The 24238-nt window shown below is 35.5% G+C and overlaps 1 protein-coding gene across 2 annotated transcripts in view; it reads right to left on the reverse strand.

Moving 5' to 3' along the window:
• Positions 1 to 24238, reverse strand: part of TAF2 (TATA-box binding protein associated factor 2) — a 61516-nt gene that overhangs the window by 34408 nt on the left and 2870 nt on the right. For both annotated transcript variants that reach the window (XM_065628634.1, XM_065628633.1), the window contains exons 3-13: positions 23893 to 24053; positions 15990 to 16108; positions 14513 to 14654; positions 13258 to 13489; positions 11946 to 12130; positions 11258 to 11371; positions 9852 to 9951; positions 8589 to 8674; positions 4000 to 4135; positions 2374 to 2528; positions 73 to 187 (exon numbers count right to left, since the gene is read on the reverse strand). In XM_065628634.1, coding sequence (XP_065484706.1) covers positions 73 to 187; positions 2374 to 2528; positions 4000 to 4135; positions 8589 to 8674; positions 9852 to 9951; positions 11258 to 11371; positions 11946 to 12130; positions 13258 to 13489; positions 14513 to 14654; positions 15990 to 16108; positions 23893 to 24053 — 1545 coding nt within the window. The remainder of the gene's footprint in view (positions 1 to 72; positions 188 to 2373; positions 2529 to 3999; positions 4136 to 8588; positions 8675 to 9851; positions 9952 to 11257; positions 11372 to 11945; positions 12131 to 13257; positions 13490 to 14512; positions 14655 to 15989; positions 16109 to 23892; positions 24054 to 24238) is intronic.

Genomic DNA, 24238 nt, shown 5'->3' on the forward strand with positions numbered 1-24238 from the left:
GTTAAAATTACGCTTACATCATACATACATCATACTTGTACATGTGGGTAAAATATGGAAAATTGACCTTACCACGTATTTCTGAGTCCCAGGAGACGTGTAGTCTTGTTTTATTTCCAATTCCAATACATTCCGTTTTCTATTAAATGCAAAGCTACCATAAAATTTTACCACGCCACTCTGATCCCTAATAAGCAGTATAGGAATTCTAGTGCACAATGCAGTAGGTATAAACAAATATAATTCTCAACGTTTTAATTCTTTACACTTGCTTTATGCTTGTTTGTTCCTAGAACTTCCGATCCCAAGAAAATCAGGAAACTAAAACACTTACGTTTGTTCATGAACTTTTTAAGATTTTTTTTTTCTTTAAATAGCTCCTTATTCTACAATCATATATCTTATGGAGAAAAACTGAACTACAATGGAAAACTATATAGAGAGAAAAAAGTAATTATGAAAAACTATATCGGACTCCACCACATTCAATGTCCTTGGCATGCTCTCAGAGAAAGTAGTTGAGTAAGACTTCAGTTATTTCAATATGATTTGTTTTACTATATCTTTCAGTTAAATAAAACTGCAGGGAAAATGGAGACATTAACTTCTGTTTTCTACCCACACTACATTTAACTCAATTATTTTATTGCAGTTTTTCAAATTGGGTCATTGTGTGTGTATATATGTCTATATATGAGTTCACATATACATGACAGAATACAATATGTCTGATAAAAAGTAATTGTTTAACTCCACATTTTTATCCCAGGCAATGATTTCAAGTCAACTGTTCCGGTGAATAACTTCGTCATTCATTATTTGTATGACAGCCATTACTACACTTTATTTATAGTAAAACTAAAAGACTAGAATAATGTATTTTAGTCTAGTGCATGGTCCCAACAAGTCTCTGACAATATAGGACAAATGCAGGGAAGGAAAACCTGTTCTTTCATGTCCTGATATTTAAGGGAGGAGCTTCCAGATTCAAAGAGGCTTCTTATTGTATACACATTATTAACTTTTCTCTCCAAATACGGTCATTTGGCCAAGTACTTCAGACTGGTTCTGTTCACAGTGGCTGCGTTCATAAAGGTCTGTGACTGTCACCAGGTACAGCTTAAGGCATTTGTAGTGGTTTCTTCAGCACAAGGTTTAAACTCAGCATCAACACAGCACTCATTAACAGCCTAAGATAGTCCTCCCAAACAATACTAAGACTTGTTCTGGTCCGACAAGGTGGAAAATCTACTATCATAGGTGCAACAGTGTTTGAAGTGTGGCAGGCAGGTTGCAACCATCAGATTAAACCCAAGTTCCAGTTAATGGGATCAGCCTTAGGGCCAAAGTCCAGAGAAGATGAAGTCTCCAAATCCCAGTATTAGGATTCCCGTGCTTACCGAACAGACAATAGTTAAGATTCACCCAGCCCATATATAATGCTGACATGTAGGTACAGCTGCAGTGTGAATATGTGTACATATAGAAGCCTTATTTTCCTCAATGGCTTGGCACAGCTAAGTGTGGAAATTAGAATAATGTGTACTTATACTTTATGAATACTTTTGATGCAGATAAAAGACTAGCTTATGTTACTCTATAAATATTACTTATACATTGGTGTTAGATATTGAGATGCAAGAACTCAATTATTAAGTCAGCTCAAATAAATAATGTCTAAATATAAATACCTACTTTTGCTTTCTGTTAGAACAGTATAGTTTTGCTGCAGTCACATACGATTCTAGCCTGCAGTCATGTTAATTAAAACTACCAATTTAACCTGTAAAATGGAGCAAATTAAAATTTACCCTCATGTCAATCCAAAATAAGAAACTCTGTTTCTTGACTAATATCACTGAAACTTGAAGAATCAAGACACAGAGGTTTATTTTAACTGAAATTGTAATATTAAAACAAGCTACTAAGTTATTACACGTTAGTGTATTTTAAACTATTGATCTGCACTTTAGGTTACTTATTTCATGGTGATTTACTGGAAATCACATCTTAAAATGCACCAGACTATAGCATTTTCCATGTCAGACTTCAGCATATTTCTATGGGCAGTGTCCTCTGGAATCCCTTTAGTATAATTTGGCCTTACATTCCAGCAGAGTTCTTGTGCTTCTTTCAAAATAAAACTTAAAATCATGAAATCCCTTCTAGTGAAGAACATACAAAAAAGTCAGCATACGCTAAATGACTATGAAAGGAGTGTGAACCTGTGGCTCACATATCTAATTCAAAGGATAATGTACTTAAGTGTTTTAAGTAAAAATATTTCATACCTTTCTTCACATTCCTTTAATGGTGCCAATTAAAAAACTCATTCTCCATATTAACAATCCAGACCAAGAATAAAAAGGATACACCCACTGCTTTATTAAAGGTTGAATGTCTTTGCCAGAGACATTTGAGATAGATTTCAAAAACCCAGATGTGGAAACCAACATCTGACTCCACATGTGTGACTGGAACTTCTGAGATGAAGCAGTGCTGGCCAGACTCAACAACTTGTTGAAAACCTAAAATGATAAAAAGTTATTATTTTCACTAAATACTTCAATATATAAAATCAGCTTTCCTATTTAGTTGCAATAGAATTGCAACTAAAGACAAACTCATTCTCTGATAACTGGTCTCAAAAAAAAAAAAAAGTCTTTCAAAAGAAAGACATTTCAGAAAATTATTTACTTGTCCATACCAGAAGGTGTGATTTGCAGACACAAACTCATTTTTACTTAAGGCAAACCATCCATGATTCTGAGAAAGCTCTGAAACGCCAGCTTCTTAACATGAGAAACATTTAAGGGTAACAAAATTAAACTAAAAATGGCTTATTTGCTTATCACTGCTACAGATACAACTTATCATGCAGCTTTTTAACAGAGTTAAATTCAACGTGGAATAAACAAAGACTTTTGGGCGTCCATTTTCTAGTTCTAAGCACCTTTGTACTTCAAAACCATGGAATTTGTGAAGTAGTCTCTGCAAGCAGGTGTTGCCTTCAGTGACCATAATGCAGAGGGTAAGAGGTGCATTTTTAAACAATTCTTTACACCTGAGCTTTTTCACAAAAACAACTTCCTCAAAGTTACATATACATATACACCCACAAAATCCACTAGGACCACGAGCTTTCAAAAATCACCTACAGTAAAACAGACCACTGACTATATCTGTTCTTTAGAAATAAAAGTAATCAGGTTCTCTGCTTTGCTATTCCTTTTTAAAAATTGCAAGCAATAGTTTAAGTAAGGAAAGCTTAAAAAAGGTGCATCTGCTGTATTTTCAACTTAATAACTGCTTAGAATAGCTCTAGCAAAGACACATACGTGTTTTCCTTAAGAACAAAACAAAGCAAACAAACTCCCGAAACCTGAAGCTGATAGGAAAAGGTATCACTAAGTTTCTAACTGGGTGTTTGTTTATAGCACATGACCTTCTTTAAGACATGTCGCAGAACTCTATTAGTAAAGAAAAAAATCTATGACTTGGCAGAAGTTTAAAATTTCAGAATAAAATTACAATCTTCTATTTGGCTGCTGCTTCTAATACAAACATCTGTGCTTCCCCTAGCACTGAAAATTTTGTACAGTGGAGAAAATAGAATCTGGATTCTCATTACTTGCATTATTTATAATTTGATTAGTGTAGCTCACAGCAAAACCAGTTACGGCCAGTAAATCAGGTCCTCAGTGTTAACAACCCACAATAACCTGAAGCAATGACATACCTTAACATTAAAGAGAATATGTAATATGTAAAAAGCATTACAAGTTATAATATATTCTAAGAATATTATAAGAATATAAGAATAAAAACTAACCTTATCCTGACACAAACTACCTCCATTTTCTGTTTGTTCTGTCCTGCTAAAACTGAAAATACAAACGGATGACCTGTTCTGTTCTTTCTTAAACTCCATTTAATGAATGGAAATGCAACTAAAGACAAAATGTTGTCAATATTCCACGTAATCATTTAAATACCTACCTGTAACATGAACTCCATGCTAATCCTGTTCTCAATCAGTCTCATAACAAGATGTGCTTTACACTGGAACATAGTGTAATACTCCCAGGACAGTGTATGAGGGTGTTTGATAGAGAAATGTAAATGTGATGCAGGGCTGAAAAATTGAAAAAAAAAAAAAAAAAAAAAAATTTAAAAAACCCAGCTTGCTATTTTGCATTTTATGGAATGAAACTTAAAATACAGGGTGTTTCGAAAAGATGGACCCAATTTCAAATTGAAATTACTTTGGAATTGGGTCCATCTTTTTGAAACACCCTGTATATCTTAGCAACCAAGACTACAGCCGCACCAACAACTTAGGATCCCTTTTACTGCTTTAAAGTTATAAATTACAACATGCTTAAAATGACCACGCACTTGTGTGATGTGGATGTACATACCGGGCATACAGCAAGTACTGTACAGCGAATAATGGCAGGTAATACATGCTGTGTGTTACTGTGAAGACAGTGGTAGCAGCAGCAACCAGAGACAGGAATCTGTGGCTTAAGTCTGGAAATTACTCATGTAATGACATTCCCCCTGCTCCACTTTCATTTAAAAGTGACAGTACATAGTGAATATTTTATATTTAAATCAATTATCTTGCAATTAAAGAAAAGTAAGAGTTTTAAAATTCACATCAGACTTTCATATGATAAGCCAAAGGAATTGCTTGGGTTTTATTTTAGTTAGCAACTTTATGCTTTCAATACTTTGGCAAACTGACATCCTCTAAATCAGATAACATGCCAAGGAAGACCAGGCAGAGCATTGTGTTACAGCTGCCACACTGCTTCCATAATTTGAGTTATCTGTGCTGCTCTTTCACACATACCCTTTATGTCTATAAGCAAAATATTTTAAATGGTTTGAGTTCATTCCGTATCAGAAGACAAACAAATGGTGAAACCCTGAAACTTTCATAAACAGAACAGATTTCTGGATAGCCTTAGTGGCTGTATAGCAATAAAACACCAAAAGACTTAATTTTTATGAGCTTTAAAATCAATTTTCTCCACCAAGTTTCAGAACACTTCAGAATACAAACATTCTGACTTATAACCCAGTTTTAAAGTAGAAAAGTAGCTGTAATAGTGTAATTCTCAAGAAAAATAAGACCTTTTTGCCTCCTTTCAATTATTTGAGAAGTGAGGATAATTAGAACTCTGACAGTCTGTGGCAACTGTATTTTCTTGTGCTATGCTTTTTCTTTCAGTTCTTTTCACAGGACACTTCAGTTTTCCATGAATGAATAACAAACAGCTGAAGAAACAGGACCCACACCCTGTCTGGCCAACTTAAGAAGTGGGAATCCAGATTTCTTTTATGCCAGTTGTTGGAGAATCACTAATCGGCCATTGCAACATCGAAAATATGCCAGATACTTAACACTTCTGGGCTCAAAATTGGATTGTTCCCCTGCGATTTGCACTTATAGATAATGTAACTAAACAATTTCCAGATGGACCAGACACCTGATCTGTCCAAAGACTTTAGAAGACACTGCAAGACAGAATGAAATAATTCACAAATTGTAACCAAAGATAAGCGCTATAAGCCTGATCTTTCATGCCAGCTACCTCTGCAAGAGACTGGTCTTCCAGAACCTTCTAAGACTTATTAAACCACCCACTTTAACTCTGATCTGTCTTTCCATGCAGATGAAAGACATACGCCAGCAAGAAGCGTTCTACCATGACACGACCAGCACTGAGCTCCTTATCTGCAGCTCCAAAGATTTCAGGAGATGGCGAGAACACGGTAGCTGCAACACCTTAATTTTTTTTTTTCCATCCTATTTACTGGGAGACTCCCTTCACTTAAGAAGACACAAAAAGAAAAGTATTTTTAAATTTAAGCAAGTACTACCCTTCTTAGCTATAATATGTATATGAATAAGAAGGTACTTATGTTTACTACTTGCTGTTTCTAGTTGATAGGCAATTGCTGAAGTTCTCCTTATCAAAATTGTTATTTTAGATACTTCTCTATTCCGAGGTAGGGAAGGGTTAGCAACCATGAAAGAACTGAAATGCGAGGAGGAAACTGAGGTTTGCGGTTCAGACATTATATAATAATTTGGTCTCAGTATATAAACTATTTATCCATCTTCAAATTATACAGTTGATTGACTTTGGTAAAATTCTTCCCTTGAAAACTACATCCAAGCCAGGACTCACATTCTTGGCCTTCTTAAATTTGCTAAGTGTTGATTGATTTTGGTACTGCTTACATTATTTAACTGCAAATCAAAACTGAAAAAAGTTTGCATTTGTCAGTTACATTTTGTAGTTCATTCAATATTAATATAATAATAATAATAAATATTAATATATTTCTTCCAATTATATATTTTCTTCCAGCATTATCCTTCTAAAAGTTTTATTGATTTGGCACCAAATGAGAATTAAAATTAGCCATATGGACCCAGAACCTTTGTCAAAGTGAAAATTGAAATAGCGCTTGCATGGAAATTTATAACGCTCATGCACCTGGACACACTCCGGTCATTAAATGTAAACCTGTCAATATGCTTCTTCCATTTGAAATATATCTATATATATTTCTTGAGATTTTTTAATTTTTACAACAGGTTGGTACCAGTACAATCAAAGGCTGAAGAGAACCAAAATCTGAGAGGGGAGAACACAAAATGAAGCATTATTTTCAAGCTTTCATCCATAAAGCAGTTAACCTGCAGTTTCCTTTCTTTCATTTTCCCAGACTAAGGGTTTTTTCTTTTTAAGTGCATGCTCTGAAGAGCAGTGTTTGTGTCCCATCAGACAGAAACAGGAAGAATCTGTAAGAACTGTGTTTTGCACAGAAATTAATTGATGTATCTGAAAGAAGGTTTTCTCCCCAATGATTTCTTTCCATATTCTACTTCTAATTTAGTTGAAAAATTAGATTATTAACCAACCGATTTTTTCTTCATATTATTATTAATTGGGACCGCTATTACGGAAGTATGCTTGGCAGGAAACCATATCACAACAATCAGAACAAAGAAATGCAAAAAATATATTGGAGAGAAATGTTCTAGACATCATTATGAAAATATCTCCCCTACATACAAATCATTTCCCAGAGTCAGGAACATTTACTTATTTTACACACAAGGAACTTTGCAATCTACACGAAACAGCAAGTTGTAAGTTATATTTAAGGGATGTTATGATTATTATTAACGAGCTGTAATGCAATGAAGTGGTGTAGAAACACAGAGTGTCTAACAGTGATACATCACATAGAGGAAACATACATTTAAGAGCATTAGAACAAGGTTTTGTCAATTATTTGTGCCCAATTCTAGACTAAACACAATAAAACCAATAAAATTAGCAGTTACAAGGAGACTTATTTTAACAAATTTCCTTTTTTAAACCTGTGCCCCTTTTCTCTATTTTCATCTGATCCTATTAATATTAATTTAGTTTCTCTGTATAGTGGAGTGTGCTGTCAAATTGTAATGCTGCTAATTAAAAAGTCTGCCAAGATGTAATGCAGTACCCCAAATTTTCCTTAAAAAAAGACATCGTCACAACAGGATGCCCTAAAATGACTGCTGCTATCTGTAACTTGCTTTTCAGAGGTATATGTAACAAAAGCATGTACGGACTCAGTCTGCTTCACTACTTGGAAGAACAGGACAGTGAACTAAATCAAAATCCATCATGAGCAAACAAGCAAAACTGAGCTTGGCAGGCATACATGTACACAAGCTGCATCCGTGATTGTCAACATCCAGAAAACATCCCAGAGGATTCGCCTGCCTGAAAAACTACACAATATGTCATATTCCTGATTGCAGAAAAAGCTTTTCATCTCTCAAAAAAAGATCACTATTCAAATTTTAAATGGGTTATTTGCATACTTAATTCAGTTCTAAATCCAGAGTTTTAATTTTAAATGAACAAAATCTGGATTTGTACACATTCAAATGCAAGAGAACCACTGCTGCAGACAATTTTGGTTGTATTTTCATAATACAGGGGCTTCTGCTGCAGTAACGACTTCAGAAATTCACATATTCACCCACTCCACCTGCACATGTTCAACCTCACAGTTTAGCACATGCTGCTCATGGGTTTCCAAAGAGCAACTCTTTGTGAGGTTGTGTCATAACTAGATTGATTTTTGCAAGAAAACAAAAACCCAGCAAAAGGTTGTCATTGAAATCTAGATCAACTTACTGATCTGACTTCTAGTAATACTCTTCTGCCTCCAGTGGTTAGCACTACTCAGTGGATAGTACAAGAGTATCGCAAAAGAGGTAAGGGGAAAATTCCTAAGCTAGCAATACTGAAACTACAGTTATTGGAAAAACACAAACAGCATTAAAAACATTCATTATACTTAATTCTCTTCAAGATTTAAAGTGAAAGAAAAATAAAACAACAGTGACACAATATACTCAAGATGTACTTTATGAGGCTGGTAATACATGCCTTGGGCAGCTGAAGTTCTTCAGCCTTTGGCCTTGTGCAACACAACACACCCAAGGCATCTATTAATGGCCTCATAAAAACATACCCTGTAATGACTTGCTGCTTAAATAAACATACTTGTCTTTCTCTTTTCCTCCTCCAAATATTGGATGCAGTAAAACTCCACCAGTCTTCAGTTCATATGCCACTATTTGATCTAACTCCTAAAAAGCACAACAGACATAAGCAAGCATAAATTTTAAAAGTAGAGAAATTATTTAAAGAAAACAAGAAAGCTATTCATAGCATTGTTCAAGCCATACTTCCTATTTAAACTTGTTTACAAAGAGCATTTTAAAAAGCAATGATGTTCCTCAGCATGACAAACAATAATAAAACAGTAGAAATTAGCAGTTAATACTTGTTCTGGGTCTGGATTGTGGGTCAGCCCACAATGATATTTAACTACAATATATGTAAAGAGTATCATTGTTCAGTAAATAAGCTGCCTCTGACCAAAAGAAACAACGGTGATCACCATTTCCTTGCAGTGGAAAGTAATCCTGGCTATACGTGCACAGGAGACTGCAGCATATAGAAGTTCAACTTGACCCATGCCCAAGCCAGGAAGAAGCCAGCTCTGAACTGGAACATGAATTTGAACTGGTGTTGTGCTGTGCCCATTTAACAAGCACACTGCAAGGAAGGTGTGTGCAGGGGCTCACTGCCACCCAACAGTCAACGTGGCTTTTGAGGAAGCAGATATACATCTTTCTGTGAATGAAAGATACTGGGAAAGAACGAGGAGTCGCTGCTGCTATCACTAGAAAGTACCTGTCTCAGAGCATTACATTTGGAAATCTGTGGTATAAGCATACATTTCTTTTCCAAGAAAATATATCCCTCCAACTGGGATTTTTTATGGTTTCATTATTTCATTCAGTACTTAAATGATACTTAAAAGACAACCGACCACTATTGATCCATGCTAACACTGGAGCCCCTCTGATCTATATGGATAGCCATCACAGTATGATAGTTTCACCAAATGTATTTCCTTCAGAATCTCATATTCTATTTAAAGTGTTAAAAAAGTAAAATGTTTCTTGACTTTTTTTTCTCTTTTTGTGCAAAAGCCCAAACAAAAAGAGGAAAACTAACTGCACAGAGAGGCAATGAAAATGATTATTCATAAGGCAGCCACAGAAACATATTTTGGTTAGTATGTTTGGTGTTTTTCCCTGCAGCGAGCAGTAAAAATATTTCAGGTCTAAGTTTTGTCACTAATAAACATTTCTTTAGATTGCAATGCCAAACTATACAATATTCTGGCTTTATATTACATCTTCGTTGATGTAAAATGTCTGAAAGATGTAGAAAATACTACTGTTATGTTGTTACCTGTTTAATCCAGTGGCGATACTCATTAACACCAAAGGTTTTTTTCATCCAAAGGCCATAAATATAACCAGAGATTCCCTTTAGCACCCATTCATCTGACCTATAAGAAGAAAGAAGCATGAATTACAGCACTTCAGAAGGTATTTTGTAAGGGATGGCATTTTTGACTAGCTCAAAATAGCCACAAATTTCAGCAGGTTATATAACTTCTCTAAGTCAATAGGAGTCTGCTGAGCTGCAAACCAATTTATGTAACTTGGCACCTGAGTGGGACCAATGAAACTGAAAAGCCAGTGAAAACTGAACTTTTACCAAAGCAGCCCAGATTAAAATATAAAACCAAACTATTTTAGCTGAAACAGTAACAACAAAATAGTGGAAACGGACAATAAAGTTAAAACAACTGCTAATCTATATGATTAATTTATTGGTGAACATCTCAATGCAATGCAGAAGATTTGGACGTCAAGTAGACAAAATCCCTCTCTCACAATTTGGTGGACACCCATTTAAACACCTCTTCCGAGAGTTATGTTCTAAGACACAAACATATGAACAAAAAGTACAAAATGATCATGAACTAGAATTCTAAATGTAAGAATGACATATAGGGTATGATGAAGTAAATAAAATAAAGACATAAAAACAGAGAGTCATTATGAGCGAGGAAAAAAAATTGCTTTCACTGTGGAACTAGGCTAGAAACAAGGAAGAGAACAAGAGTAATTATAATAGCACAACCATCAATTTTAAAACATGTTGGTTTTTTTGTTTTGTTTTGTTTTTTTAAAGCCAAGGATACTCTGGGACATCCACTTTTTCCCATGATAATGAAAATGGGCTCCTTGCCCTGGATATATGAAGTGTATTGCAACAGGCTTTAAAATAAATACTGATCAGAACTGCAAGAGCCAGTTGGGGGAGATTTTCTGAGAGCTGGCGTTATAGGCAGCTTACTACTCCAATGAATTTGCCCATTTGACACTAATTCTGTATTCTTCTCCCTAAACTTCTGCATTATTTATTAGTTCTGTGTTCCACAAGTACTTCCTATGCAGGCTACACTTCATCCAAAACTTCTGACAGAAATTTACTGATGACACAAAAGAGTCTCCCTTCTAAAATTTCCAAGTGCCAAAGCACATTACAACATTCAGTAGCAATAATTTCTGAGAGAAGACACGTTCAATCTCTACAGTCTTTGGAACCTTTATATCTCACATTCTCCTTTCAAACAAAAAAGTACCCATGGATTTTCATTTATTTTTCATTTACTGAGCTGGAATTTTTTTTGCCTTTCTTCTACAGTTACTGTTTCACTTATTCTTCTGGTAAAATGTGACATGCAAACTTGAGTTTCTTAGATTGTCCCCATTTTCTAGAGAGTACAATGGTAAAATACTTACCAGGACATTCTGGATATAAAACATCCAAAGAACTGCTGGGCCAGAGCCTGTGCTAAGCACCTCCTGGTCAGTGGAGTTTCATCTATAATCATTGCGCTGTGTAAGAGATTTGTGCTGGACCCCATAAAAAGAAAATAACACGATATGAGCACCAGCTCCAAAGAAACAGAATAGACACCTTGCTTTAAAAGCCAAAACAAATAAAATAATTCCTTCACTTGTTTTCCAACGAGATAGTAACACCTCTTTTTTAATATCCTTAATCCAGGCAGATCTCCTGCTATTGTCATCTATATACTATTATCTGTGTAGAGCCAAGGTAGTTTGTTTTAACTAGTGAAACTTTTTTGGATTCCTGGTATCCTGTCCTAGCTGAAGAAAAATAAAAAGATAATCAAACTTCTGCACTTAATTTGATCTTAAAATGTTTAATGCATGTTGTTTCTAATTCAGGAAGAAAACCATTGCCAATTTTTTCTTAAAGAAGATACAAATGCAACATCTTTATAAGAGATAAAATTGGAAATGGAGTTAAAAGCCTGTAATGTCAACAAAAGCCAGTCTTTTCAAACTAGAGTGCCCAAAACTCAGGCTATAAAAATAAGACCTTCCCATATTTCTCAACAGTCTTGGATCTAGACCTTCTGAGTCTGTGGATTTAGAATGTGTAATTTTCTCAAATACTAACCTGAAAATACTCATGGATGCATAAGCAGCTACTTCGACATAAGCTTCATCTATAAAAACAGTCTTAAAGCAAGAGTATGGATAGCGGCAGGTAAGAATCTCCTCATAAAATTCAAACACCTCATGAAGGTATGACGTGGTATGTTTGAGCAATGGGAGAAGTTGTGGCAAGCAAAAGTGAGTCACCTACAAACAAAGGAAAATTTGGTACAAGGCTGACAAATATATTTAAATCCATAAATATCAATTATATTACATAACAGAAAAAGACCTCTAACACAACAAAAATACAGCTGCTGTAAATTTAATAGAAAAAAGCATTTGCAAGCTGTGATATCATGGCAGAAAAGTGCACCAGGATGCCCATCTTAATTGTGAGAGCAACAACAGGAAGGCAGGTTTTAGCAGACAATGCATAATAACAATGTTTACCTGGTGATGTCTATCATTTAAAAACACATGACATTTTTCTTTGATTTTGCAATCAAATGTCTTTTGGAAATAACATTTTTCCTTTATTCAGTAAAGAATTAGCTATTCTCAAATTAACCAAGCAGTTTAGAAGGCTTGTTACAGCTAAAACTACAAGTAACCTTTGATATTACTGGTTTTTGCCACAAACTTCGGATGCGGCCAATGGTACTGACTTCAGCAGTGACACAAGAACCAAGTTGAGAATGATATATACTTCAAGTCAGTTCTGTAGAGTATGTCCCACCAGCAAAAGTCAACAGAATACCATTGCTGAGGACTAAAATCTGACATTTGCCTTCGGATCACGTAAAACATAGCTATTCCCCAGTATTCTCCTATCATGCTTTCAAAAGAATATATAGACCAGTCTTTATGCTAAACTGGTAACTTCACCTGCCTGCCAAGCTCATCCTTTCCCAATCTGAAACTACAGATGTAAATATACACTGATGGACTTCAACATTATGGCAACAATCCGTTAAGAATGAAAACTCAAAGTCAAATTTACTTTAAAAGACTGCTCAACTGTGTAGCAATAATTTTCGTCTACTACCAGCAATAGGATGGGTTTAAAGATATTTTGAGAAATATGCTTTTACCGTCTCCAACTAAATTAGCCCCACAAAATCAGGCATAAATAGAATTACTGGTCGCTCAAAGGCTTTACTTTGGAGATAAATTTACATACAGGCACCACTAGACAACTTTTATCATATAACAGTTCTAATAGAGGTCGTATCTAGACATACCCATATTTGACCAATATATACTGGTCACAACTTAAAAATAGTCACTAATTCTTTACCAAAAAACCCAGAGGCCTTTATGAAGATTATTACCTCATGCATGTATGGATCAACAAGGATTTCAAAAGGTCCTATTGCCAAGGAGATGTTAGAAGCTGCAGTTGGAATAGTGAGCATGTAATGAAAAGTCTTCTTTCTCATATCATGGGTATATACAGTTTCCACCAAATCTCCATTTGAAACAGCCACCATTGCAGCATCCACAGTATACTCAAGTTTCCAGGTACACAGCTCAGAATGAGAATCAACACAAGGAAACCAAAATCTAGGGAAGTTAGGAGTGAAGGAAAAACGGTTAACAATTATACTTCACAATTATACTCTCTTTTTCACAGATGATTTTTCTCTCAAGTTCCAAACTATATTCTTAAATACTTTGTATCACAGAACGTTAGGGATTGGAAGGGACCTTGAAAGATCATCTAGTCCAATCCCCCCACCAGAGCAGGAACACCCAGATGAGGTTACACAGAAATGTGTCCAGGCGGGTTTTGAATGTCTCCAGAGAAGGAGACTCTCTAACCTCCCTGGGCAGCCTGTTCCAGTGCTCTGTCACCCTCACTGAGAAGAAGTTTCTTCTCAAATTTAAGTGAAACCTCTTGTGTTCCAGTTTGTACCCATTGCCCCTTGTCCTATCATTGGTTGTCACCGAGAAGAGCCTGGCTCCATCCTCGTGACACTAACCCTTTATATATTTATAAACATTAATGAGGTTACCCCTCAGTCTCCTCCAAGCTAAAGAGCCCCAGCTCCCTCAGCCTTTCCTCATAAGGGAGATGCTCCACTCCCTTAATCATCTTTGTTGCCCTGCACTGGACTCTCTCCAGCAGTTCCCTGTCCTTCTTGAACTGAGGGGCCCAGAACTGGACACAATATTCCAGATGTGGTCTCACCAGGGCAGAGTAGAGGCGGAGGAGAACCTCTCTCAACCTACTAACCACCTCCCTCCTAGTACACCCCAGGATGCCATTGGCCTTCCTGGCCACAAGGGCACAGTGCCGGCTCATGGTCATCCTGCTGTCCACCAGGACCCACAGGTCCCTTTCCCCTACTGACTCCTACTATACATTTAATTTTATAAAGCACTACAAGTTTCTTTGCCATTACCTGCTGCTGAGCTATAAAGACTAGAAATCCTAAACACTAATCATTAGATGCTACTTCACATTGGTAAGCTCCTTACAAGTACAAATGAAGTTTTAGAAGTTTTCAAACTTACAAGAATTCAAAGAAATTTTTTGTATTTCCTACACTTTGATATTAAACAGGATAAAGACAGTTTTCTTACCTTGTAGAATTTTGATAACCACATGAAAAGACATGAGCCCCTCTTTCTGCCATGCTGCCCTCCATGTTGGGTACCACAAAATGAAGGCCTCCTTTTGGCTGGTCCAGAGAAAAGTTTATATGCACTTTCAGGACTTTTAATTCTGCAGCACCAAGACCAAAATTAGAGTAAATATATAAAACTTATATGAAAGTTATTTCAGAATAATCATTACATTTTGGACTCTTGGTCTTTCGAGATTATGTGTTTACTTCATTCTCATGGGTGTCCAAGTCCACTTACAAAGCACAGCTCAAAAGCTTAAAAAACTGAGACCTCTTAAGCTTAACTTACAGGATATGAACTTATAAAAATCTTTAATAATTAATAAAAACTGCAACTGGAGTTACATTTCATCTTACAACTCCCCAATAGTAAAGAATCTTTATACACTGATTGCACCCTAACTATGATCTCCTTTGTACCTTGCTGAAATAATTTCCTACAAAAACTGCATGTAACAGGCACATTCTTTAAAGACATGTTATTGTCATTTGCAGTTTCTTAAAACCTCTTATTATAGTCAAAGCTTTTCCTGTTACTAAAATGTCTTTGCTTTGGTTTGGCTTCACAGAAATCTCACCTATGAATAGGCTGGTAGGAGAAAAAAAATGAAACACATGGTGAAATTCATCCAACAACTTTCACCGTATCTTAGTAATCAAACTTGGAAAATAAAAATTATACCTGTTTGAATATTTTCCCTTCTAGGCTTGCAAATAACACAACAGGAACTTAAACAAATACTAACATAAACAAAAGTTCTTCCCATGAAGGTTTATCTGATAATACTGTGTGAGCCAGCTTCATGATACAGCTTTTTTTCTTTCACGGGTCTCACTGACAAAACCATGTAAGAAAACCAATACAAGAAATGAATAAAATCCATGTAAGAAAATAAACAATGTTGGATGGTAGTTTATTAAAAAAGTTACTCATTCTAGGATTTAGTCTACCAGTTTATAAAGTAGTCTTCTTTTCACTATTGAATCAATTTTAAAACAACCATTCTTCAAAATGAGATGGGATAAAATTAATACAGCTTTTTAAACAACACATATATAGGCATATCCTTGTAAATTATTTTCTTCGTTGGCTCATGTATATCATAAACAGCTTCAAACAACTATAATTTACCACCCAACATACTCCATTGCACCCATGTCCTCATGTATACTTCTGTGCTTATGACCACCCAAGATTTTGCTTGTAAAGGGTGTTGGGAAACTTCACAACTACTTCTCCATATTACCAAGAAGTGTGAAGGTGTTTTTCAGACATCAGCTGGAAAGATATAGGTGAGGAAAAAGGAAACAGTAACCACTACTTCATAATATAGTACTATTTCTATGTATTTAAAGCTACTTTCTTCCTGTGCAAACTCAGAGCTAACAACTCTATGTCATCTTAAATGAAGCTTTCAGTATGGTTTCTTTACCATCAACATGTTTCCACAACTCCGAGGGAACCTTAATGCAGAGTTCTCCATTTCCAGCATCTGGGTCCACGGCACTGACTGCGGCAGCATAGGCATTGGAAAAATAGTTGAGATTCCTCCTGTCAGAAATATCCAGTTAATTCTTAAAGTACATGCTGAACTACAAAAGACAACTTCTGAAGTTATAGGATTTCTATACTGAATTTCATATTGCATGTTCAACCAAGTATTTTGTTGTGTTTTTAAGGGAGTGAAAGGGAAAAGCAGGAGTAAAGATTAGATTTCAAAAACCAGAACTTAAAACTAGGCTCCTATAGAAATGATCCATGATCAAAAAGACTCAGGCAGTAATAATCCTCAGTAAATTAGAGAAATGCTCAGTGCTCTTTACTTCTCAGAGTAATATTTATGCTTATTGGAAGATCAATTAAAATTATTGTTTTGGAAAATTTTGGATTAAGTTTGTATGTTTATTCTAAATATCTTGTCTTGAAGACCTCTCTTCTTGTATATTGCAGTTTTGCTTTAATGTTCCCTTTCCAAATGTAGTACTATTTTGGCTTGGTGAGGGTATTTGTCCCTCTCTTAGCTTGATGGATAGGAATAGTTATATTTTATGCTCTTTTAAATATCACATAAAACAGTAGATGCTAGAGTTTTGGCTTTAATATACTAAAACACAGGAATACATCTTATACTTTTTAGTCCCTAGAAACATTTTTTTAAAATAATACCATCATTTGTTTATTTAGAATGCAGACATAAAGTTTTCTAACCAGGTTTGAGCTGTTTGAGCTACTATATATTAGCTGCTAATTGGCTGCGCGTTTCATTCCAAAGTAATATCATTACTTCAGTTATGGCTTAGATATGGCTTTGTTACTGAAATGTGCGGGAACATGTAAGTGCTGTTACAATACCTATGAGCAGGATGTTATCATCTTAATATTTAATGTGATTATGTTCAGATACTGGAGGAATGACCAGTCAAGTTCAAAAATAACCTTGGTTTTGCAGCTTCACACTACAGCTTTTATACTTTTTTGAAATGTATTTTTAAACTCTGTAAAACATGGAAGAAGCACCTTTCTTAATTCTAATCTTGTGCAAGCTTTTGAAGAACTCAGTGTAGTACAATTCTGTACCTGAAGAGAAAGTATTTGAACTACTGATCACGTTTTTTTCCAGAATTTTGAGCATTTAGGTGTGTACCACTGATGAATCCAATGACTGTGGGAGCAGAGCCGCAATCAAGCACAAAGTTATCTGCAGTGTTACTACACCATGACAGCATAAAATCACTTTTGGCTGTGGACGCCACTCTTCTGTGGAATCCGAAGTCCACACAAAGCAGACATGATCTCATTTCAGGATTTTACTTTCATCTAACCATTCTCCATTCACCACCCACAGAGAAAACAGCATTCAACCCAAATTACAGTGCCTTGTGTGGAAGAATGAAGGGTAATTAACCATGCCAGGATCATCCTATAAGTCTTGGTATGTCAAACGCCATGCTTATATTCCTAGCCTTCCACATCTAAAAAACTTTGCTAAAACACTGAAATACATTGAGAACATATTTTCACGTAATTCTTGATCTTTGGCAATAATAGCGCACAAATTCCCTGGCACCACTACCAAGACCGAGAATGCTGGGAGCAGTAAACTCGTCTACTTTGCTTGGAAGCGTCTGAAAATAGGATATGAATAGTAAATGGGAGAATATGAGCATAGAAACACCCAGATTCCAAGTTTTAATACATATTCATTTTTTCCTTTTCCATAGCTGAAGTGTACTTAAAGATAGGATATAATGCCAACACATTTTAAAAACACAAGGTTGAATTTGTACTCTGGAATACACTGTGACTTGGGCTATGGTTCCAGAACAATTCAAACCAACTTAAACTCCAGCTGATGTGCTGTCTCCTCATCTCAGCCACACATTCCTGCTCCCTCGCTCATTAAGGTGACTACTGTTCATCCGTCTCTGTGGTGATACTGCTGAAAGCGTGAAATGGAAAGAAAGAAAAAAAAAAGAAAAAAAGAGTAGTATTTTTCTGCAGACAGCTCTGACTTGGTTTAGCTCCCTGATCTGACAAACTGAGGGGTGAAAGAAGTGCTACTCCTGAGGCATGGGAGACTGTCAATGGATCATGCCAACCCCAACCAATGTTGCTTCAAGTTGTCTTCAAATGGCATCCTCGGAAGGCAAGCAAATACCATTGCAAAAACTCTCTTTAAAAAAAAAAAAAGGCTGGATGACTAAAAACTACTGTAGTAATTAAAGAAACTAGCAACAGAAAACAACAGTAACATTGTTAGATTGTAAAGTCTCAGTTTTTCATTTTAATCTAAACCCATTCTGAAAATTCGCAATTACTGATGGGGGATCCCTTTCTAATACATCAGTGAGAATCTTTCCAAGTTTGAGGATTGTGATGAGCTTGTGGTTCCATTTTAAACATCAATGGGTTCATAGACAGGAAAAGGTTATGATTTTATAGAAAGGAAGGTAGACTCCACAGGGCTTAACATTTTATGGAAAACAGTCTATTCTGATATTTCTATTTTTGTGAAATGTTCCAATTCAAATGGGTGATTCATTGTAAAAGGAATCCATTAAAGGCTTAGTACCACAGCTTAATTTTTTCATAGGTTGAACTTTTCTCAATAAACTGAATATGGCCGTTTTAACAAAAACAGAACACATGCCAAAAGTTACAGCACAGGGAACAAAGATAACTTTTTTCTAATGCTAAGTGTAGATTGACAATGAAAAAGTAATATGCACTCATGTTTTTTCCTGGTAGAGATACATCTTATTATCAGAATTCATGCAAAACACTTCATTACAGCCCAAGTGCACGCTTGTCGACTCACTAGAAACACACAATCCTATGGAGACTTATTTTTTAAAGCTACTCATTGATTCCAAACATCTCCATGTCAACTTTCCACACTATCTCGCACTACTAGCTGCAGCGGTGCTACTTAACTGTTACACAGTCCAAACATATCAACTACTTTCTTCCTACAGTATTTAACATCGACTTGGCAAAATAAGTTCATTGATCTACATGTAATTCATTACTCATTAGCTGTAATTGTTTTACTATTCTACTTTGCTTCCCAGCTACAATTCACACATGGAGTCCAACCCCAAAATATATAGCATATATTATATATAGCGTATTTTATAGATATATAATATGTACACTTATAGGCAATCTATTAATAAGGCAACGATCTGAATCTTTGGCACACTGAAAAACCTGATTTTCATTTTTTTCCCAAGGTTAAGGGCTTTTGCATCTCTTTCTTCAGAAGTTCTTTATACCTCTGTTTATTTCTAACAAAGCCTATCATGAAATTACAGCTAGATAAGCATCATACCAGTGGAAAAGAAGGTTATTTATCGCAGCAAAACAACACGTGCTCAGTCCACCGGTATTTTTTCTGGTTTGTGCGTAGGCTAAAGGCTTGATCAGACTTCTCAGAAAACAGAATATTGCAAGACATGCCCTGAAGGCTACCACATTGCGCTCTCTCGCAGCTTACTGCTGCTTGTAATGAAAAAAAAAGGGAAAAGCTGACCTAGTGAATGAACAAGTATACACACCGCCGAAGGCTCAAATTACGGTGACTAGAGTACTTGTGCACAAGAGAGCATTATGTGCATATTAGCTAGCTATACAAAAACGTTATCTTCCTTTACACAGAAATAACAACAAAATGCAATAGCTTCTCAACCCTGCACCACAGGTATCACACAAACATGTGAAACACATAACCAGGCAACAGCAGGGTCATCATAAACTTCACTTATCACAGATCAAACCACTGCAACAAAACTCCAAACTTTTGCTGTGGCTATTTAACAGTTCACAATCTTACTCATAGAACTAAGAAAACAATTCTCCTTTGTCCACTTTAACATAAAAGGGGCTGAGATACAAGCACTTGACTCAGTAGTCAGAACACACACTGTGGATTTCTGCACGCTATAGCCCAGAAAAATAAATCCCACTTCCCTTATGTTGACAGAATGGAGAAAGCAACAATTTACAAGGAAGAGTGAAGATGAGGAGGACAGAGGAGGCTCTAACGCTCAACAACAACAGCCCTAAGAGAAGACCCAGACAGAAATTCTCCAACACTATTTGCAGTCTTTGCAGGATTTCAATTCCTTCCTTAGAAGCATGAGGAAAATAGGATTCTCTGCCACCTTGTGTACACATAGTAAAACTATGTGAATTGTTTTATACCTTACAGCACTAATGTACATTACAGGTGCTTGCTCAGTCAGGGAGGTAGTGACTGCATTACATAAGTTCATCTCCCTGTTCCAATATAAAAAAGCTATAATGTCCTGAAGCCTCAAGAGGAAATTATAAGATGGAAGACCAACTTCATTTTTAGATAAAACTTTTAAAATTCTTTCAGTTGTTACCTGAAATTACGGTTTGAGACCAACGGACAAACTGGCATAAAAGCTGAAAATATATTTAATCCATGACCTAAAGGTTTCTAACATTTCCTACAAAATACATCGATTTTTAATTACATTTTATTGAGGGGTTTTTTGTCATTCAGCAGAAGCGACAATATACAAGATGAAAAACAATTATTTCAGCTTCTGCAAAAGTGAAAATGTGAAACGACAGAGACCACATGTCAGTGATTTTTGCCATCAATAGATGATAAAACCTGAAAATATTACTTGAACTAAAAAGAAGTTGAATGTTCAAGTTCAGAACACAAAGATCTGATCTGGCAGAAGATCTCAACCAAGAACTTGCAGAGAACATCATGGTCAGACAGAAACAATTTCAGCTGGCACTGCTTGTATTTCACAGATAAAACTGTTTAATCTTGACTTTCTCAAACCTCTTTTAACTATGTTACCTTGCGTAAACAAGAAACAATTAACTACTTCACTTGACCTTTACCTCATATCAGCGAACATAAACTCTCAACTCACGCATAATTAAAGTGGCTTTAAACACAGAATTTTCCATTTTTAATTGAATTCTGTTGCTAAGGGAGTAAGAAGTCTTTACAATATTTTACCTTTGATAAAAAAGGTATGAAAGAGTCCATTAAATTAACAACTTTTTCTACATACTTTACGTATTCTTTTAGAAACCAACATTTAAGGAAACCAAAAGTATTATCAAAAGCAAGAAAATATTTGCATGTACAACCTTAAAACTTGTACTATTTCTTTATTTGTTTCATACTCCAGGAAAGAGTAAAGATATAAACCACATTATTTTAAATAAACAGGTTGCCAAGAACAATCTTAATTTCACATTTACTAGTTCAATGGACTACTGAAGGAAACTGTGCAGAAGGCATCTATCCCTGTAACACTAGAAACAAAACCTGAAAACTAATCCGTGTCCTGTTCAAAATAATTGATATACCTAGTTCAGCTGCAAGGGTACAAAGGATTTCATCACTAAACTTGCCATCACAAAAGAGAACTTGGAAGAGATGACCAGCAGAGCAAGGACTGGTTAGATATAAAGACTCCTACAAACATCTGCTGTTTCTAGAAGCAGTTCTTTGTAAAGAAGAGCAGAGGAAAGCCACTGATTTTTCTCTTTTTTTTGTTGAGGTACTAATTCTGGAGTTTTTAGATTTCTAGCATTTCTGTTTGTAATCTTGCCTTAAGAGCATAGGTGCTGTATTTAATCAAAACTCAGCTACCATCAAGCTCAATACCAAGTTGTCACCAGGTATTTCAATAGAAGAAATACACATTGCACACAATACTTTGTAACCCATGTAGCCTTTGAGATTAAGAGGCATACTAGTTTTTCATTACGAATATTTGGTGACCTCTGTCTTTCATAACTATGAATAACACAGGAGTTATGAAATACAGAGACTTTGTATTGAAGTTCAATAGCAATGTGAAAACCTGCAGCAGTGAAAACCACGGGCCACTTTAGTCCAGCATGAGCCAGTATTTCACTTTGAATGCACTGTTCTCAAATTTCGTTCACTGATCTTAAACTGGATAATATGAAAAAAGGATGATGTTCTACTATAGCACTAGGACACTAAACAAAGAAACTCACTTTCTCCACAAAGAGACAGTTGTTTCTCCTGACCCCTTTCTTAACATAATGGAATGATTGCTCTGATAATTTTAAATGCTGCTTCTTTGTCATATCTTCTGGCAATTATTCAGAATTCAGTAAGTACAGAATCACAGAACGCAGCTGAGATTGGAAGCTCTTCAGAATAATTAGAATCCCACCGATGAGAACTCTGAATTTTTGACTTGCCAAGCAATAGTAATAACAACAAAAATCAAGTCACAAATCAGACAGGAATTGCAGAATTAAGAGACTCGAGTGGTTCAGTATCAGGACTCAAACAAAATTTCCGAACTCCGATGTCCAATTCAGTGTCCTAGATAAATGAACGTGGTATTTGCAAACTGAATTATTGAAACTCTTACATAAGTGATGAATAAAGGAATATTGAGTTTCTGCCATAAACAAACAGTTCAAATCCATGGATGTGTAATTTAGGATAAAAAGTAGCACTTGAATCTCAGTAACTGAACAACATAAGTTGTCTTTAATACTCTAGTTTTCAGACAAAAGTCAGAGAAGTTAAGTCAGGTTTAACCCAAAAACTGAGATGGGCTAAGAAATATCTCAAAGGCTCCAGTTATTCAGGCAATGGGTAGACAACCTCTTACAGATCTTGCTACATCATTTGAGAATGCCGCTGTTCTCACACATCTAACCAGCAGGACTGTATGAACTCTGCAGTTTGCTTCAGAATAAGTCCAGCCAGTTCCTACCTGCCTTCATCAGCTACAGGAGTTAACCACAGTGACATCACCTCCGAAGCTGCTTACTGAGCCCCCTCCATCTTTTCAGCTAGCAAATCTCTCAGAGCAATCACTGTCCGAGGGGACACAACAAATCATTGAAGGACAGTAATAAACATCTTCATTTAGTAGTCCAATAGTTAACCTGATACAGTCACATGATTTACCTTACTCCTATTATTTGTTTCAAAGGAATAAGCTAATTATATGTAAGGCTGGACATATTTTAATAAAACGAAAAACAATCTTATCAGGAAAATGGGAAATATTCCCAAGAACTTTGATATCATGTGAATATTCTTAGATTTAAAAATAAGAAGAAACAAAAATGATCATCTAATCTGATATTACACATCATAAAAATCAGGACAATTTTTTCCAGACAAATTATCAGAAGATAATAGTATACTGATGCAACCAAACTGATTTGACTAACTGCGCTGGAGTAAAAAACAAACAAAAGAGAAACCTCAAAAAAATCTGACAAAACTCAAAACCTAAAGTCAATCTTCTCAAGAGGAACTCTCATATGAATGTATTTGTACCACTGCAAAGTGTTCTCTATAAGAATATAAACAAAACACCATTGCCGCAATAATGTAACCAAATTTTCTTATAATAAATGAGTGTAAAATTTGGGCATAGGTGAACCCAAAGTCCATCAAAGAGAAAACATTTTACTAAAGATATTTGCTTACCAGGGAAAAAAACACATGAGAAGGACAATTCCCTAAAGCAATGAGAACACTACTGGCATCCACCACTTCTTTCCCCATAAAGTACTTCCAAAAAAGTTTCTGATACTTTTACAAAACAACACAAAGAAATGTTAGTAAAAGAAATTATAAACATGAATAGAGTAAGAGTCAAATTTATTGCTAAAATACTTTCCCAAAATTAAGTCACCATGCAAGAACTGTTTCAGTCTGAAACTTATGTCAACATTAGGAAATCACCAGGTAAAACTTGCCAGTACAGTAAAATAGGTCATGCTTAACAGCCACAGAAGACACTATATTTGCAGAGTCTTAAAACATCACTTACTGCTTGGACTCGTGGTGACAAACCTCCAGCGTTGGATCATTATAGATGAAAGCTGCTTCTAAATCATTGACTCTCACTCTGTAAATCCGGCACTGTTTACTGTTCAGTTTGATTCTATTCAGGTTTGCAACTGTGGGAAATATTGTCAGCTCCACATAGCCCTATGAAAACACAAATCAAAACCACCTATAAAATCTTTACCAACTCACAAAATATGTATTTAAAAATTCTTATTAATGCACTTCACAGAAAAAACGTAGGTTAAAAAAAACATTTTCATTTAAAATGGAAATTGGTTTGCCAATTCTACAATACATTTTCTTTTGTACCACTTAACAAGTGAAAT

Source organism: Caloenas nicobarica, chromosome 2 (assembly GCF_036013445.1).
Source record: "Caloenas nicobarica isolate bCalNic1 chromosome 2, bCalNic1.hap1, whole genome shotgun sequence".
Classification (NCBI taxonomy): Eukaryota; Metazoa; Chordata; class Aves; order Columbiformes; family Columbidae; genus Caloenas; species Caloenas nicobarica.